Consider the following 19,596-nt stretch of genomic DNA (forward strand, 5'->3'; position numbering starts at 1 on the left):
GCCCTGAACCACAAGTAGGGCGGCTGCGCGACCCAAGCGGTGAGAACTGGCGCTGGTGGGCCTGCCTCTGGTCATGGGAATAAGAGACCTGTCATGTCATGAGGATGGAGCAAAGCAGCCTCCGCGTGGTATTTAGACCTTCAGAGGAGGGCCAGCCAAGGATGTCTCATGCAGGGCAGCCTGCCATGTGCAGGTGCTTGCCAGCTTTCATGAAAGGCCTGTTAGAGGTATGCCAGCAACGAGACAAAGAGTGAAGCTGAAGACACTGCGGGGAACTGCCCCTGCAGGAGTAAGAAGAGAAGAGGTGTCTCTGCGCCTCTCCCCATCCCAGGGCTGATGCCCCGAGTGTGAGGGGATGGAGTGCAGGGAGCCCTCAGCCCCTTTCTTCAGCCTCTGAGTGGGAACTGGATATACTTGGAGTCATGCCATCCGAAGCCAAGGGCATTCTGGCCGGGGCATATGTATGTGGGGGCGGGGCTGGAGTGGAGGGTGTCAGCCCCTCATAAGCTGTGACCTACTGCTGTGGTTGCCCAGGAAGCTGAAAGAGGTAAGGAGGTGTTTCCCTGACGTGTGGGAAACAGAGCCCCCTTTAGGGGCTCTGGGCCAGATAGGTTTATAGGGGCTTCTCGTCAAGCTTTAGGAAGTAAATCTGTAGCTTTGTTTCCATTTTCATAGAGGATTGACCTTGCACTTGAGGGTTTGGATTCAGGCCAGGACACAAATCCTCGTTCTCGAAATCTGTATTCCCTCCTATAAAAAGGTGTGCCCTCCTTATAAGGCTGTTAATGATTCAGAGAAACAATATGTGAAATAATGAGAATAACGACTATGTATGGACCAACCACTACTTAACAGCTGCGATCCTAGGCTGCTGTTTGTTTATCAGTAATAACACGTGTGTATTTCCATGACACTCTCTCTCTGAATGGGAAAGGGTGGGCCTGAGGCAGGGTTCGTGCTCAGTTTGGCGCATTATAAGGTGTCAGGATCCTGTTCCTGTGCCACCCCCACCCTAGCAGCTACCGGCAGCCCAGAGGCTGGAGCTGAGCTCCTTACAGTTCCCGGCAGGTCTCCCTGCAGCCACCAGCCTGCAGCCTGGGCCCGCGGCCCCCTGCCATTTCCTTTCTCCTGTTTCCAGTCATACTTCATTTCCCATGCATCACGCCAGAGCCATTAGCAGCCTTTGGCAGCGAAGATTCAGGGTGGGTTCCTTTCAGATCCTCAAAATACCCTACTCTGTCCCCTACATAGGAAGTTAACTTTTTCCCTCGTATTCTGAGAGCACCCCAGGAAGGTTTCGACGAGTAAGAGCTTTCTTGGCAAAATTGGCGGAAACGGCATCTGACTGTTGTTTATGGCTTGGTGGCTTAAGACATGAGGATTTTATCTCTGGCAGCTCCTCACTTTGTGACTTGCTAGGGAGGTCAGCTGCAAATTGAGTGACAGGAAGTGTAGGGTGCTCTGCTTCTCAGGCATGTGTAGGAACTGGAGGGGTCTCTGATCCTGTGTGGAATGTGAGGGAACTCGTTCCGAAAGAGAAAGAGCACGTGCGAGAGTCAGTACTTCCTCTAAGTGGTGACAAAGAACCTGTTAGATGTTTATCAGAAAATGAAGAAGCCCAGATTGGAGAGGAGGAGTAAGGCACAGAGGACCGCACAGCAAAGGCCACTGACTTGCCAAAGAACAAGGCACTTTTCATGGCTTTGAATCTCAGCGTCTTCACCTGCAGGGTGGGAGTCACAGCTGTCCTACCTAAAATCGGTATGCCAAATCCTGTCATGTGTCACTACAAGTTGTACAACAGCTATTACAGAACTTTAGGAGGAAAAAAATTAAAATGATTTAATGGTCATGTAAGTAGTAGGATTTCTTGACCCCGCAGGAAGGGGTGAAAATTCCCTCTTCCGTCCTGTCATCATTAGGCTGGCAAAATGCTGGAAACAGGGAGTGAGAGCATGCCTTACCCAGAAAGCCCCGAGCGGCGTGACTAATCCCGACCTGACGGGAGGCGGTGGCCTCCTGGGCAGCAGAGCGTTGCGCCCGGGGCTGAGGCTGCGTGAGCACTTAGCTGCCGTGCTTTGCCAGTTGCCTAATAAGGTTAGGGGCTAGGCAAGCTCAGCCGCAGAGGGAGGGCAGCATTGGCTCTGGCTCCTGCTATGCCTCCGAATTCCAGAAGCACTTTTCGCAGAGAGCCCGGCTCCAAAGGGGGTCCCAGGCGGGCAGCACCCCTTGGCTTTGTGCCAGCAGCTTCGTGCCTGGCCTGTGTGTGTCTCAAGGGCGGCCAGAAGCAGAGCAGCTTCACTCTTGCCTTCTTGCCACAGTGTTCCGATCTTAACTGGCCTTTCCGCATTGCTTATCTGTGTAAGTGGATAAGCCTGGGCTCTGCAGGCTGCCCCTACTTCTCTAGAGGCCCAAGGCTGCCCTGCAGTTCCATTGCCAAGTCACGGCCGACTCCCGCCTCCAATGGTCTGCAACACGCCAGGCTCCTCTGTCCCCCAGCATCTCCCAGAGTTTGCTCAAATTCACAGCTCTGAGTCAGTGATGCTATCTAACCAACTCATCCTCTGCCACACCCTTCTCCTTTTGCCTTCAATCTTTCCCAGCATCAGGGTCTTTACCAATGACTCAGCTCTTCACATCCGTGGCCAAGGTATTATAGCTTCAGCATTAGTCCTTCCAATGAATATTCAGGGTTGGTTTCCTTTAGGATTGACTGGCTTGATCTTGTTTCAGTCCAACGGGCTCTCAAGAGTCTTTCCAATGTCACATCGGCTCCAATGAAGCATTGGCTCTTCAGCACTCAAGTCTTCGTTATCGTCCATCTCACACCGACACGCCTACTGGAAAGATCATACCTTTGCCTTTACATACAGACCTTTGTTGGCAAAGTGACATCTCCACTTTTATATGCTAATTTCACGGCTGCAGTCACCATCCGCCGCTGTGATTTTGGAGCCCAAGAAAGGAAAATCTGTCACTGCTTCCGCGTTTTATCCCCTTCCCTTCTATTCACCATGGAGTGATGGAACTGGATGCCATGATCTTAGTTTTTTGGATGTTGTTTCAAGCCACGTTTTTCACCCTCATCAAAAGGCTCATTAGTTCCTCCTCACTTTCTGCTATTAGAGTGGTATCATCTGCATATCTGAGTTTATCGATATTTCTCCTGGCAATCATGATTCCAACTTATGATTCATCCAGCCTGATACTTCGCATGATGTACTCTGCTGCTGCTGCTAAGTCACGTCAGTCGTATCCAACTTTGTGACCCCATAGACAGCAGCCCACCAGGCTCCCCCGTCCCTGGGATTCTCCAGGCGAGAACACTGGAGTGGGTTGCCATTTCCTTCTCCAATGCATGGAAGTGAAAAGTGAAAGTGAAGTCGCTCAGTTGTGTCCAATCTTTAGCGACCCCAAGGACTGCAGCCTAACCGGGCTCCTCTGTCCATGGGAGTTTCCAGGCAAGAGTACTGGAGGGGGTCGCCAGTGCCTTCTCCATGATGTACTCTTCATATAAGTTAAATAAGCAGGGTGGCCACAGGACTGGAAAATGTCAGTTTTTCATTCCAATCCCAAAGAAAGGCAATGTCAAGAATGTTCAAACTACCACACAATTGCACTCATTTCACACACTAGCAAAGTAACACTCACGATTCTCCAAGCTAGGCTTCAACAGTACATGAACCGAGCTGAATTTAGAAAAGGCAGAGGAACCAGAGATCAAATTGCCAACATCCGTTGGATGATAGAAAAAGCAAGAGAATTCTAGAAAAGTATCTACTTCTGCTTCACTGACCATACTAAAGCCTTTGACTCTGTGGATCACAACAAACTGTGGAAAATTCTTAAAGAGATGGGGATCCCAGACCACCTTATGTGTCTTCTGAGAAACCTGTATGTGAGTCAAGAAGCAAGAACCAGACATGGAACAACAGACTGGTTCCAAATAGGGAAAGGATTACGTCAAGGATGTATATTGTCACCCTGCTTATTTAAGTTCTATGTAGATTACATCATGCAAAATGCCAGGCTGGATGAAGCACAAGCTCAGACAAAATTGCCAGGAGAAATATCCATAACCTCAGATATGCAGATGACACCACCCTTATTGCAGAAAACAAAGAGGAGCTAAAGAGCCCCTTGATGAGTGAAAGAGCTGACTTAAAACTCAACATTCAAAAAACAAAGATCATGGCATCCGGTCCCATCACTTCATGGCAAATAGATGGAGTAACAATGGAAACAGTGACAGATTTTATTTTCTTGGACTCCAAAATCACTGTAGATGGTGACTGCAGCCATGAAATGAAAAGACACTTGCTCCTTGGAAGAAAAGGTGTGACAAACCTAGACAGAATACTAAAAAGCAGAGACATCACTTTGCCAGCAAACGTCCATCTGGTCAAAGCTATGGTTTTTCCAGTTGTTACGTATGGATGTGAGAGTTGGACCATAAAGAAGACTGAATGCCAAAGAATTGATGCTTTTGAACTATGGTGTTGCAGAAGACTCTTCAGAGTTCCTTGAACAGTAAGGAGATCAAACCAGTCAATCCCAAAGGAAATCAATCCTGAATATTCATTGGAAGGACTGATGCTGAAGCTGAAGCTCCAGTACTTTGGCCACCTGATGCAAAGAGCTGACTCATTGGAAAAGACCCTGATGCCGGGAAAGATTGAAGGCAGGAGGAGAAGGGGATGACTGAGGATGAGATGGTTGGATGGCATCACCGACTCAATGGACATGACTTTGAGCAGGCTCCAGGAGAGGGTGCAGGACGACAGGGAGCCTGGCGCGCTGCAGCCCGTGGGGTCTCCAAGAGTCAGACACGACTGAGCAGCTGAACATAGCGAAGCGAGGTGGCGCTTCGCAGCCCTCTCATACTCCCTTCCCAGTTCCGAAGCTGCCCATGTTCCATGTGTGGTTCTAGCTGTTGCTTCGTGACCCACATGCTAGTTTCTCAGGAGACAAGTAAGATGGTCTGATAGGCCCATCTCTTTAAGAATTTTGCAGATTTGTTGTGGTCCACACAGTCAAAGGCTTTAGTGTAGTCAATGAAGCACAAGTAGATGCTTTTCTGGAATTCCCTTGCTTTCTCCACGATCCAGTGAATGTTGGCAATTTGATCTCTGGTTCCTCTGCCTTTTCTAAATCCAGATTGTACATCTGGAAGTTCACCGTTCACATACTGCTGAAGCCCAGCTTGAGGGATTTGGGGCATAACCTTTCTAACATATGAAGTGAGTGCAATAGGACAGTAGTTTGAACATTCTTTGGCATTGCCCTTCATTGGGATTGGAATGAAAACTGACCTTTTCTGGTCCTGTGGCCACTGCTTTCCAAATTTGCTAGCATATTGAGTGCAGCACTTTCACAGCATCATCTTTTAGGATTTTCGATAGCTCAGCTGGAATTCTGTTGCCTCCACTAGCTTTGTTCATAGTAATGCTTCCTAAGGCCCACTTGACTTCACCCTGCAGGGTGTCTGGCTCTGGGTAAGCGGCCTCACCATCATGGGTACCATTAAGACCTTTTTTACACAGTGTATTCTCGCTACTTTTTAATCTGTTCCGCTTCTGTTAGGTTCTTAACTGTTTCTGTTTTTTATCATGCTTCTTGCATGATGTCGCGGATGTTCTTGAGATCTCTAGTCTTCCCCATTCTATTGCCTTTTCTCTATTTCTTGGTGCTGTTCATTTAAAAAGGCCCTTTTGTCTCTCCTTGCTCTGCTTTGGAACTCGGTATTCTGTTTGGTATATCTTTCTCTTTTGCTTTTCTCTTCCCTACTTTTCTCAGCTATTGGTAAGGCCTCTCAGACAACCATTTTGCCTTCTGGCACTTGTTTTTCTTGGGGGCAGTTTTGGCCACCGCCTCCTGTACAGTGTCACCAACCTCTGTCCATAGTTCTTCAGGCACTCTGTCCACCAGTTCTAATCCCTTGAATTGGTTTGTCACCTCCACTGTACGAGAGATTTGATTTAGGTCATACATGAATGGCCTAGTAGTTTTCCGTGTTTTCATTAATTTAAGCCTGGAATTTGCAATAAGGAGCTCATGATTGGAGCCACAGTCAGCTCCAGGTCTTGTTTTATAGAGCTTCTCCATCTTTGGCTGCAAAGAACATGATCAGTCTGATTGCGGTATTGACCATCCTGTGACGTCCATGTGTAGAGTCATCTGTTGTATTGTTGAAAAAGGGTGTTTGCTATGACCAGTGTATTCTCTTGACAAAACTCTGTTAGCCTTTGCTGTGATTCATATTGTACTCTAAGGCCAAACTTGCCTGTTATTCTGGGTATCTCTTGACTTCCTACTTTTGGATTCCAATCCCCTGTGATGAAAAGGACATCTTTTTTTGGTGTTAGGTCTAGAAGAGAGTGTAGGTCTTCATAGAACCAGTCAACTTCAGCTTCTTCAGCATCAGTGGTTGGGGCATAGACTTGGATTACTCCGATGTTGAATGGTGTGCCTTGAAAATGAACCAAGATCATTCTGTTGTTTCTGAGGTTGCACCTAAGTACTGCATTTCAGACTCTTTTGTTGACTATGAGGGCTACTCCATTTCTTCTAAGGGATTCTTGGCCACAATAGGAGATAAAATGGTCATCTAAATTAAATTTGCCCATTCCCATCCATTTTAGTTCACTGATTTCTAAGATGTTAATGTTCAACCTTACCATCTCCTGTTTGACCATGTTCAAACTTGATTCATGGATGTAACATTCCAGGTTCCTATGCAGTATTGTTTTTCACAGCATTGGACTTTACTTTCACCTCCAGACACATCCCCAGCTGAGCATCATTTCTCCTTTGGCCTAGCTGCTTCATTCTTCCTGAAGCTATGAATAACTGCCCTCCACTCTTCCCCAGTAGCATATTGGACACCCTCTGACATGGGGGGGCTCATCTTCCCGTGTTTATCTTTTTGCCTTTTCATACTGTTCATAGGGTTTTTGCGGCAGGAATACTAGAATAGGTTGCCATTTCCTCCTCCAGTGGACCAAGTTTTGTCAGAACTCTTCACTATGACCTGTCTGTCATGGGTGGCCCTTACAGCTTCATTCAGTTATGCAAGCCCCTTTACCACAACAAGGCTGTGATCCATGAAGTGGTTGTTGCTAATGGTTATAACCTAGCTAATGGTTATTGCTAATAATGCTATGTGGAATTTTCCATTCATTTGGGGGGTGAGGGAGTTCACTCTCACAAGAAAAGATGGAGGGGAACATGGGGATTATTGCTCTTCTGCTTAAAGGACTAGATAACAAAAGTTCATTACGATCAAATTAACCTTTTCACATCACTCGAGTGTCCTATACAGGACACTGGTCATCTTTCATCTAAGATTTCCAGGTACTATTTCTGTTTATAATGCCATTCATTTATCATTTCTTCTCCCAGATAAAGGTGGGAGGAAAAGTCTGCAGGCAATAAATGCTGGAGAGGGTGTGGAGAAAAGGGAACCCTCCTACACTGTTGGTGGGAATGCAAACTAGTACAGCCACTATGGAGAACAGTGTGGAGATTCCTTAAAAAATTGCAAATAGAACTGCCTTATGACCCAGCAATCCCACTCCTGGGCATACACACCGAGGAAACCAAAATTGAAAGAGACACATGTACCCCAATGTTCATTGCAGCACTGTTTATAATAGCCAGGACATGGAAACAACCTAGATGTCCATCAGCAGATGAATGGAGAAGAAAGCTGTGGTACATATACACAATGGAGTATTACTCAGCCATTCAAAAGAATACATTTGAATCAGTTCTAATGAGATGGATGAAACTGGAGCCGATTATACAGAGTGAAGTAAGCCAGAAAGAAAAACGCCAGTAGAGTATACTAACACATATATACGGAATTTAGAAAGATGGTAATGATAACCCTGTATGCGAGACAGCAAAAGAGGCACAGATGTATAGAACGGACTTTTGGACTGTGAGGGAGAGAGAGAGGGTAGGATGATGTGGGGGAATGGCATTGAAACATGTATACTATCATGTAAGAAATGAATTGCCAGTCTATGTTCGATACAGGATACAGGGTGCTTGGGGCTGGTGCACGGGGATGATCCAGAGAGATGATATGGGGTGGGAGGTCGGGGGGGGGGGGGTGTTCAGGATTGGGAACTCATGTACACCCGTGGCAGATTCATGTCAATGTATGGCAAAACCAATACAGTATTGTGAAGTAAAATAAAAATAAAAAATTTAAAAAAGTATATTAAAAAAAAAAGGTGGGAGGAACTGAGCCCTAAAAAAACTGAGCTCTAGGAAAGCTAAGTGACTTGCTCAAAAGGTTCTTGGGAAGATGGTAAATCTGGTTCTGAATCTACTATGAGTTATTCAGCCAAAAAATTAGCTGAATGCCTGCTTTGTGTAGGTCATTGTCTGGGTACTGGGGAGAAAGCATTGAGCAAGACACATGAAAAATCTCTGCCTTCATGAAACAAACGTGGCAGTAGGTGGTAGAAATTAAAAAAAAGGTTATAATTTCCAGTTAAGCTGTCAATCAACACTGCCCTCAACATCCTCTTCAAAGGTTAGGGAGTTCCACTTACGGGTCAAATGGCCTTCTTGCTGCTGTAGCCCTTCCCACTGCTTCCAGGCTTGGAGAAGAAACTGAAGTGGAGAGAAATGTCCATGGTACTGCCTGTCCTGGTGCCAGGAGGATTGAAAGGAGTGGGATACACTGCCTCAGCTTCTCTTCTTGTTTCCTAGGAATGACACCTAAAAAGGGAGCATGATATTTGAAAAACAACTGCAATAACAACAAAACGCTGCTTGTATAACCCTTTATAAGTCAGGGTAGCACTAAAAATTCACAGCAGAAGGAGTAAACTGCGGGCATCCTGGGAGAGGGAGGGGTGTAACCTCCTCCAGCCCTGTGGAATCTACCAAGAACAGGATGGATTAGAATTATCAATCTAATAACTTTGGCCACATGTGATTTTTGGAAAAGTAATAAAGTAGTCAAGCCCTTATCTGATGACCCTTGTACTTGCTGTTCGTTGTCTAGAAGCAAGGACATCATCCATGTATTAAAGAGGGGCTGACCACGGCTGGGCCCTCAATGCTCTGGTGCCACGTTCAGAAAGATCCCCTTGGCATTTAAGTAGCTGGTGTGTGGCGGTCCTCTAGCCTGAAGCTGAGAACAGGGCTTAGGATAAGCCTTTTTCTCTCTTTCATCCTCCCTGTTCCCACCCGTCCCTCTCTCCCTAGTCAGCACGTGTGAGGTGACACATGGCTTCCCGAGAGGAGAACTGCTGAGCCGAGACCCTCCGTTGTCACTCACACGCAAGCTGACTTTGCCCCCCTACTGACCTTGCTGTGGCCCTAGGCTCTAGCTGAATTGATAGCTGTCATATTCCTGCAATCCCAGAGAAACTTGAATACTCACAGGCTTCAAATTTATCTTTCTTCCTCAGAGGTCCTTCTGTTCTCATTATGTATCCACCCTGCATCGCCCACTGCCGGAGCCTTTTACTCACCCTTTTCTCCCCAAAGCTTTCTAGACTCCAAGATCGGAACGTCATACCTGGTCTCTTGACAGCTGCGTCAGGCTGCAGGATTTCTATACACTGTCAGGCCAAGTGTTCTCAGGGGCGGCAGGGGATGTGGCCATCTTCTCCCAGGTTGCCCTCCTGGTTTGTACGTGTGTGTGTTAGTGTGGTAGGGTGAAGGGTGTGGAGGAGGGTGGCAGACTGGCAGGCTGCCCCCCAGATCCCTCTGGTCTGGACTCCTTTCCTGACCTCTTCTCACCTCTTAGAGGTGAGATGAAAACATTCTATGGTTAAGACAGACGAACACATTCTGTTGCAGATCCCCCAAATAGGCAGGGAGAGCCATCAGAGGTCCCATAACCCGTTATTTCCAAGCTTCTCAAGCTGTAGGGCTTGTGTTGCCTGGTTTAGCAGAGGTGAGCTGTGAAGGCTGGGGTGTAGCTGAAGTTATTTCTCTACACTGGAGTTTACAGGCTGCTGGGGCCGCCCAGGGAAGAAGGGGCCTCTCCCAAGTCAGTGCACTCAGCTTAGGCCTGAGCTATCCGTTCAGCTCAGATACCAACTGTCACCTAAACCCTTGTGCTGGGATGAGTACCTCTTGTCCTTGCAGTTGCTGGACCCCATGCGCTTCTAATTGTTTCTTCATGTCTGCCTTTGAATCTTTATTCCAGAGACCGAGTTGTCACCGGTTTCCAAGGAGCCTTGCTCGTTCTCCTCTCCTGCCACCTCTCTGCCACTGCAGTTGCTGGTTGTTGCTAAGGTTGCCTCCGTGGTAACATGCACATCCTGTTTATACCACCATCTGGGAAAGGTCTAAACTAGGAACCTACCTACCCTGGTCCATCACCACCTGGGGACACCAGTCATCGTAACACGTGGTCCGGCTCACACTCAGTTTCCCCCTCCTCTTCCTCCTCAGGCTTACAAGCTTCATACACACGAAAGGACCTGGACCACAGGCTGCTGCTCTGAAGCTTCCTGCACAAGATATAGTCGGTCTTATTCGCATCTGGACTCTGAGAGAAGAAAGAAGGAAGAAGTGAGGAAGAGAAACGAGAGACTCTGAATCAGTGGAAGGGAGAGTTGACATTTTTTCTGTCGAGGGGCTTGGTAACAGCAGGCAAAATGACGAACCCAACAGAACACACCTTGCCCGCCAACTCGACACTTGAGAGCCGTGAAGGGGAGTTTGGCTGCACAGTGATGGACCTGAGGAAGCTGATGGAGCTGCGTTCAAGAGACGCAGTAGACCAGGTCAACACCCACTACGGAGGAGTGGCGCGTCTCTGCAGTAGGCTGCAGACCAACCCTGTGGAAGGTAAAGGCCACGCTGCGGGTGGGGGATTGGAGGAAGGCGGCCCGCGCTAGGGTATAGTGTTCTGTCGGCTTCTAGAGAAGGAATGTTTCTGGAGACCTTGCTGCTATATCTGTGCCTGGTGGGCAAAGTACAGTCTCCAAAGCACGGAAAAGATGTCAGGCTGTGGAGAGAAACATTCTTTCTTTCCAATGAGGTTTAGTGACTGCGATATTCTCTGAAGATCATTCTTTCCTTCTCTTTCTATATCACTGTACAGAAGGGGGAATGTCTCTTATAAATGTTTATGTTAGAGGTGTGTTTATCAGTAAATAATCAAGTCCCTAACTCAGTATCAGTCTTTGATTGCAAAAGGTTGAAGATATGATTCTTCCCTACCCTGATCTTACAGTATAATAGGAAGAAGTGTGGATGAGTCTGTCTACCTAATGTAGTACTTCTCTATGGTACACAGTTAGAAACGGGATGGTGAATCAAAATGGAGAGAGTTTAGCCACCATATCTTTGGGTTACTCAGTTTTCTTTCAGGAAATTATTGATGACTTTTTCAACCCTGTCTGATGCACTTTTAGTATAGTTCTTCTTAATCTATTCTCTAAAGAAAATGAAAAATCCAGCTTTATGCTTACCTGGTTCAGCCCAGTTGCCCAGTGAGCCATGGTAATTTTATTTCGTTGAAATGGAGATAGTACTAGAGAAATCTTATTTGCTCCTTTTTGCCTAGTTTCACCATCTCTGTTACAGGTCCTTGCTTGGCCCTATCAGTCAGGCAGGCCTTGATTGAGTAGCTTGAGATAGAGCAAAGATCTTGTCCTTTAGATGCCATCAGCCTCTTGAGGTATACCATTTCTGACCCTTTCTTGGAAGCCGCATCATATTTTTGCCAGTTCTAAGAAGTTTTGATCCCTAGCCAGTGTTAAAAATTAGTGACTTGGAGTCCAGACTCTATGATTAAAAGAAAAAAGGAAGAAATTTTTATCTAGATATATCTGTACATTGCCCATGTTTTATTTTCTTTACCAGCAGGGAGAGGTGCCTTACATGTTCTCTGTACTTCTAGAGTTTACTTTCTTATCTCATAGGCTTTGAGTTCAGTACTACCATTTACTAGCTGAATAACATTGAATAGTTCACTCATTCTCCGTAAGTAAAAATCATTTTCTTTTTTGAAAATGGTATTAATACTTAGTCTATACAGTTATCAGGATTAAATAATGTATGTACAATGCTTGTTCTCATAATGGGTGTTCAATAAATTAGTTGTCTCACATTAAAACGGAGCCCACATTTGCCAGAATATGAGAGCCATGGAGTGCAGCGTGTTATTCTGTCTGTCAGGCTGCTGCAGGCTGCCTGCCGCTGCTGTCCATTCTCTACCTTCGCCACTGATGTCAGAGGGCGGCTGCTTAGGGCGGCGGTGCTGAGCTGCTTCCATGCGGCTCAGCCGTTGCCGTCTGGTCAGCCTCTAAAGACTGCGCTCTGGATAATGCCTGCTTCTTGTCAGCTAGATCCCTCTACCTCGCCACTTTCACAGTGGCTGCTCCTGTGTTCCCACTGAGATGATGCAGCACTTCAGCAACACGCTTCAGAGTTTGAGCAGGGTCTTCCTTTCCCTCTTCCCGTACCGTTCTTTCCCTTGGCTGAGTTGCTTGTGTGACACAGTGAAACTCCGAATAAACTGGAACCTGAGAAACTTCCAAGAGCAGAGTCCAGACTTCCCTCCCAATTTTCCAAACCCTTTCTCATAGCTGCTGCTGTTTGCTTCTAGTTCCCAGAGGCCAACGTACCTATTCTTTCATGTCAGAATCAGATGTCAAATGGTTAGATCCTTTCCAATCCCAGATTTAGACCTGTGGTTGGAAGTTGCCTTCTGATGTCAGGTGCTTCTGATGCTGCAGACCCTGGCCACGCCAGGACCCCTGCCGCCGGCGCAGCTGTCCACTGCCATCCCCTGCTTCCTTGGATCACAAACATGTATCCTGATGTGTTTCAGTATTACAGCTTTCTATTGGGCTGGTCCTGGAGCTGGGAAGCAGGCTGTCAGGAACAACTTTTCCGTGAGTGTTTTCAGCCCTCAGTGCCTCACGTGTGAGAAGAGTAAAGGGGTAGGAAAAGAAGCCGCAGAAGAGCTATGGCGTGGGACTCTCCCCAGACAGAGGTTTGTTTGGACAGGCTGAGAGAAGAGCGTCAGTATCCAGGTGCCAGAAAACGCCAGCAGTGCGCAGCAGACGACGCTAGCGTGCCTGACAGCCTAGCATAGCTTTCTCACCTGTGGTAGGCCCCTGCAGGCTAACAATGAGAACATAAAGAGATTTTCCCAGCGCTTGAATTCCACTGATTGGAAAGTCAAGTGACATAAGATTGAGAAGATCGTTTTCTAGAGTATGACCCTTCCCCTCTATTTTCTGTTGGATTGATAGTATCTTTAGGATAGATTGTTTTAAACTATAGCTACTAAGGAACCTTATGGAACTTGCAGTTTATGACTTTTCTGACACTAACATAGTTTAATTTCTCTCCCTCTGTCTCTCTCGTTGAGGGACCTCAACAGACCAAAACAATTAAATGACTTGCCTAAAGTCTTACCACAGGGTAGAACTTGATGGAATAATTCATGTTTTCTGACTTACAGACCATGCTCTGCTGCCTCTTCAGCTAGAGCAGCAACACAGAGAATCTCAGAAGCACAGATAGTTTTGCAGTTTGTTTTATATTCTGGTGCCTGATAAAATGCCTAGCTGTGACCCAATACTAATATGCATTTAATATTGGCTTGTGTTCCTTGAGTCCAATGACTAGTTGGAACAAGAGGCGATGCCCCAGTGGCTAAGAGCTGGTTACATTTGAGATGACGTGGAGGTGCTCAGCCCCCACAGCGCTCATCAGTGAGCAGACAAGGCTCAGCAGAGACGCAGAGGTGATTGTGTTGGTTGGGTAAGCGGTTGCATTGTGTGTGTGTGTGTTCAGTCGTGTCTGACTCCCATGGACTGTAGCGCACCAGGCTCCTCTGTCTGTGGAATTTTTCAGGCAAGAATACTGGAGTGAGTTGCCATTTCCTCCTCCGGAGAATCTTTCCGACTCAGGGATCAAACGCACACCTGCTGCACTGCAGGCAGATTCTTCACTGCCAAGCCGTCGGGGAAGCCCTAAGAGGTTGTGTTGCCTGAGGTTTATCAGTAAGAAAAACCTGAGCGTTTTGCACTGATAGGATCTTTTCAGTTTGCTCCTTTGCTCGTTCCAGTTTCTCTCTCTCTTTTCACTGCCGCTTGCTGCCCGATTGCATCCCCACCCCCAGATTTCTCCAGTCCTCAAAGAGCCGGATGATACCCACTGGAAGGTAGCCTTTTATCTTCTGATTAATTTTCCATGCTATCTCCTGGCTTCCAAGAGCAAGAAAAACCTGTGTGAACCTGAACTGAGAAAGCTGAGTGCCGAAGAATTGATGCTTTTGAACTGTGGTGCTGGAGAAGACTCTTGAGAGTCCCTTGGACTGCAAGGAGATCCAACCAGTCCATTCTGAAGGAGATCAGTCCTGGGTGTTCTTTGGAAGTAGTGATGCTAAAGCTGAAACTCCAGTACTTTGGCCACCTCATGCGAAGAGTTGACTCATTGGAAAAGACCCTGATGCTGGGAGGGATTGGGGGCAGGAGGAGAAGGGGACAACCGAGGATGAGAGGGCTGGATGGCATCACTGACTCGATGGACATGGGTCTGCGTGAACTCCGGGAGTTGGTGATGGACAGGGAGGCCTGGCGTGCTGCGATTCATGGGGTCGCCAAGAGTGGGGCACGACTGAGTGACTGAACTGAACTGAGGGAGAGAAAGAAGTCTTTTCCTTAGTTTGCCTTGGTGTGCAGGAAGAAGAGCAGATTTGGATGAGAGATTCTTTGGTGCAGATAAAAGTTGTATGAATTCTCCTTCCCCACAGACCCTTTCCACGTGGGTCCTCAGCTGCGTTACCCTTCTTCAGAGAAAGCATGCTGTTTTCTGAGGAGGTGCTATGCCAACAGTTAGGGGGGTTGGGGGACCTGGGCCCAGACCAGAAAGGGCAGAGAAGGGGAGCCTTGACTAAACATTGAATAATTGCCTTCCTTCAGAAAGCTAAAGGCTATTTATATGGAATTTGGATCAGGAAGAACGTTGGTGGGAATTTCTGTTTCATCTTTCTTCTACATCCTGCTGTTTCTTTTCTCCTCTGCAGAGCTGAGGTCTGGCCGTAGGACACAGGGATTCTAATTTCTTTTCAATGACAGTGAACAAATAGTGTCCAGCAAGTAGTGGGGACACAGTGGTGAACACAACAGGGACAGGTCTTCCTTCCATAGGGCTTGACAGGCACTAAGAGAATACACAGATTAAGTCGATTTCAGCAATAGTGTCATAGTGCTATGATGGTGTTATGGGGACCTGGAGGGGAGGACAGGTGGGCTTAGGAGTTGGAGATAGGACTCCTCAATCATGTGACTGTCTAGGGAAGCTCTGGCCTGGCTGTGCTCTAAGGTAATTGCTACCACTTACTAAACGTTCCTGGCACAAGAGGCAAGCATCTCTGCCTTGCGTAATTGTTGAGCAGCTACTAGGTTTTGGGAGCTGGGGTTCTTTGGGGAGTAAATGGCAGGAAGGGGAAAGAAACTGCTTTGAGACAGTCTAGATTTTGACTTTGGGTTCATTACCTGTAGGGTTTGGGTAACTATCTCCTGCCTCCCTACGGCTTCCGGGGCTCAGCGGCGTCTCTGCTGTGCTTCTGTTGCCACGCCTTTTGAGGCCAGCGGTATGTCCCACCACGAACTATTTCTCCAAAAGCTGGGACGTGCTGGGGTTGGGCTCTTCCTCAGTGCAGCAGATTGAAATTTCTAGTAGCATTGTCAGTCTGGGAGAAAATTGCACACGTAGCCCCAGGAAACGTTCAACTAAATGCTGCTGTGTTACTGTTAGTACTTCTAACACTAATATCATTTACATAGTAGACTCTGCAAAAAATAGGAACGGATGAAGTAATCCAAAAAGTTCTAGTACCTTTCCCATGCTGCAACAGATGAACGCATGCCTCCTGTTTAGAGACCACTGCCTCGGAGAATGTTAATGTTGCCAGGGGGTGTATAAAGAAATTGGCAAGTGGAGATGGGATAGAATTGATGTGAGAGGAAAATGGGTGACCGGTTTCTCTCAGATTTTCCTCCCTATCACTAGTCTGTTAATTAGCCTGTTATAGAAAATTAGTCTGTTTCAGAAAATCCACTTTTCAGTTAGTTCAGTTCAGTCGCTCAGTCGTGTCCGACTCTTTGCAACCCCATGGATTGCAGCCCACCAGGCCTCCCTGTCCATCACCAGCTCCCAGAGCTTGCTCAGACTCATGAGCAGTCCGCTTTTAGGAGTCCATCCAGCTCAGCTTAGAAGCACGGCTAAGCTGCCTCTCTCCTTATGCCCTCTGCCCCGTAGCCATCACCTTGAAGATGTCAAGTAAATTACCCTAAAAACCAGTCACATGGGCATGCCTGCCAAGATGAACAGTCTGTGGTCCTCTCTGCCCATCCCACTTTGGGTGGATATATTAAGTTTAAGGTATGAGAGAGACTCATAGCAGAAGACTCTCTTTTTTTCCTTTTTTTCTTTATTTTAATTGGAGGTTAATTACTTTATAATATTGTATTGGTTTTGCCATACATCAACATGAATCCGCCACAGGTGTACACGTGTTCCCCATCCTGAACGCCCCTCCCACTTCCCTCCCCGTTCCATCCCTCTGGGTCATCCCAGTGCACCAGCCCCAAGCATCCAGTATCACGCATCAAACCTGGACTGGCGATTCGTTTCATATGTGATGTTATACATGTTTCAATGCCATTCTCCCAAATCATCCCATCCTCTCCCTCTCCCAGAGTCCAAAAGACTGTTCTATACATCTGTCTCTTTGGCTGTCTCTCATACAGGGTTATCGTTACCATCTTTCTGAATTCCATATATATGCGTTAGTATACTGTACTGGTGTTTTTCTTCCTGGCTTACTTCACTCTGTATAATAGGCTCCAGTTTCATCCACCTCATTATCTTTGAGGGAGGAGAAGGGAGCAAACCAGCTCAAACAGCCCAAGAGCAGCTACACTGCTATGAGGATAGCTGAGGCAAGTCCAGGAGCTTCAAAAAAGAAATACTTAGTACGTGGTAGGGGGTGGAGGTTTTCACAAAACCTATAGGAAGCAGCACCAACAGCGGGATGGTAGATGGTTGAGAAAGACAGGAGAGAAAGAGTGCCCTTGCTGAGCCCCGCCCACCCTGCAGGGGATTCCGTGTTGCTCCTGGGAGTTCCTTGTCTGCTTTGAGTTATGTGCCTAGGGCTGAATTAGGCCAAGGGTGCATGACAGCCACAGGCCTGCGCTTTCCCAGGCCAACTCCAGGCTCTCCGAATTCTTTCCTAGCCAGCTCCTCCTTGCCTGGAGTGGGGATTCTGGCTTAGCTGGCATAATGCTGCCAAGCAGGGCATAGGGTATCCTGGAGGCAGGGAGTCGCTGCGTCTTCTGAACCCGAGAACCCTCCCCGCTTCTCCCCTTCCACCAGGCCTAGGACCTTTGGTGCTCCGTTCCTTTGGCAGCTCAGCAGAGTCTCTTGCAAGTTTTGTTTTGCTTTCACCCTTGCGGTTGCCTTGCTCTGAATGTCAGCTGGGGGTGGGACAAAAGATGGCATTCCTTCTTCAGCCAAGGCAGATGTTGCGTCTGCCCTTGGAAGTGGGGCTTTCACTCTTTTTATTTAGCTCCAAGGTGTGAGCACTGGGGGTGTGATACCAGAGGGGCGGATGAACACACAGCCCGGGAGAGGGCAACCGAGCAGAGGGTAAGGAGGGCACTCTGGGCAGCTCTCTCTTCTCTGTGCCAGAGTCAGAGAGTTCACAAAAGGTGCACAGCGGAGGACCAGACAGAAAGACACACCCCCGGACAAAGCTGTCCACCAAGGGCAGGCTTTGGGATCGAGAGTGAGGAAAGGGCCATTCTCTTCTCAATCCGTCACCACTTGCTGTGACTTTAGGGGAGCTGCCTTCCCTCTAAGGGGCAGGAAGGCCACAGGCACAGAGCGTGTCTCCAAGCTGCGGGTGTGAGAAGTGGGAGATGCAGAAGCAGGAAATGCTCTGACCCCTGGGAGCAGTGGCAGCGGCTTAGCACAGGAGCTGGCTGAAGCCTTTCAGTCCTCGTGTTGACTTTTCAGCTGCTCTTCCCTCTTGGTTTCCCTTGTGGCTCAGACAGTAAAGCATCTGCCTGCCATGGAGGAGACCCGGGTTCAGTCCCTGGGTCGGGAAGATCCCCTGGAGGAGGGCATGGCGACCCACTCCAGTGTTCTTGCCTGGAGAATCCCATGGACAGCGGAGCCTGGTGGGCTACAGTCCACAGGGTCACAAAGCGTCAAACGCGACTGGGTGACCAACACTTTCACTTCTCTTTTACCCCCTAATCCAGGGTTTTAAGGTAGGACTTGAAAGATATTCTGATGTCTGTTCTCATGAACCAAATAGGATTGGCTTCTAAGCAACCCCGAGAAACGTCTCCCTGGTACTGTCTGTGCAGCAGAAGATTCTGCTCTCCTCTTGGCAAGGTGTCATTGCCTACACAGCTGGGAAGTCCCTCCTGATGTGGGACCTGGCCGCACCCTCTCTGCGCTGGCTCTGATAAGGGGTGCCTCTGCCGACAGTCCTCAGCCTCCTTGGGGAAGCCGGCCCAGCCCTTCCCTCCTTCCCGCTGGAGCCAGGCCACGAGGGGCTGGGCTGCCGCTCCTCCTCCCAAGCCGCGGCCCCTGCGGCTCAGAGCAGACACAGGTTTTCCACCGCTGCCCATTCTGTCTCCTCCAGCCGGCCAGGGGCCCTGTGAGTCCCCAGCCTGGGGTGCGGGCGGTGACTTCCCAGGCCGACATTCTTGTCCCCTTTCCCAGCTCATGTGCTAAATCTGGCTGAGGACCAGAGGTACTCCCAGTTTGGGCGAGACTTTTTGTCGGACACGGTTTCTGCTCATTTTCTTGATGTATTTCTAGGGGAAACCCCTTTCCAGTTTCCCGCATTCTCTTGCTGCCAAATCCTCCTTCCCCACTTTGGGAAGCGGTGTACTTGAGAAGCAACTGTGAAGATGAGGGAGTAAAACCCCCTTCTGGCCTGGGCAAGAATTTATGTGAAATCGCAGCTGCTGAGATCAAGGCCTGAGAGCCTCTCGGGGGCTGGAAGAATTGCAATGGAAAGGCCCACATTGGGGGTTGACGGAGCTCCCAGTCCCACATGGTTCTCCTGTGGGATCCTGCATGTCAGAGGATTCATTCCCAAGGCCACCTGCTAGCAGCCCCACACTGCCCCTCCCTGCCAGAGGATCCTGGGGCCATTTGATTTCTTAGGGGGACTTTTATTTAAGAGTGAGGGTGACTTAAGGTGGAGCAGAGAGGTGAGAGAAAATGCAAAGAGGGAGTAAATGTGTGACTTTGAGAGCATTAGGTAAGAGCAAGGCCTGACCGCTTTTGTTTTCCATAATGTGTCTTGTTTTGTTTGCGTGGGTCCAAAATAAGGCCAATAATGAAACTTTTATTGAATATAAAATTCATAGGTTGGACTCTGACAGACCCGGTGTCACCATCCCTCAGGACAGCAAAAAGACAGGACTAATTGACGTCAGTTGTAAATAAAGAGTAGGAACAAGGCTGATTTGTCTAGAGGTGCAGAGAAAAGCGGCGAGAGGGCCCGCCCTGAGGTAAATGAAGAAGGCTGACCCACCATTCCTGTTTGCCTGGAGCTGAGGGGTTGTCCCCGGA

General features: G+C 48.1%; 1 protein-coding gene across 1 annotated transcript in view; it reads left to right on the forward strand.

Annotated features, from left to right (window-relative positions):
- The window catches only part of ATP2B4 (ATPase plasma membrane Ca2+ transporting 4), a 107,183-nt gene that overhangs the window by 46,763 nt on the left and 40,824 nt on the right, over positions 1 to 19,596 (forward strand). The window contains exon 2 of the mRNA XM_052653953.1: positions 10,426 to 10,824. Coding sequence (XP_052509913.1) covers positions 10,632 to 10,824 — 193 coding nt within the window. The 5' untranslated portion in view covers positions 10,426 to 10,631. The remainder of the gene's footprint in view (positions 1 to 10,425; positions 10,825 to 19,596) is intronic.

The sequence above is a fragment of the Budorcas taxicolor genome, chromosome 16, assembly GCF_023091745.1.
Source record: "Budorcas taxicolor isolate Tak-1 chromosome 16, Takin1.1, whole genome shotgun sequence".
In the NCBI taxonomy this organism is placed as follows: domain Eukaryota; kingdom Metazoa; phylum Chordata; class Mammalia; order Artiodactyla; family Bovidae; genus Budorcas; species Budorcas taxicolor.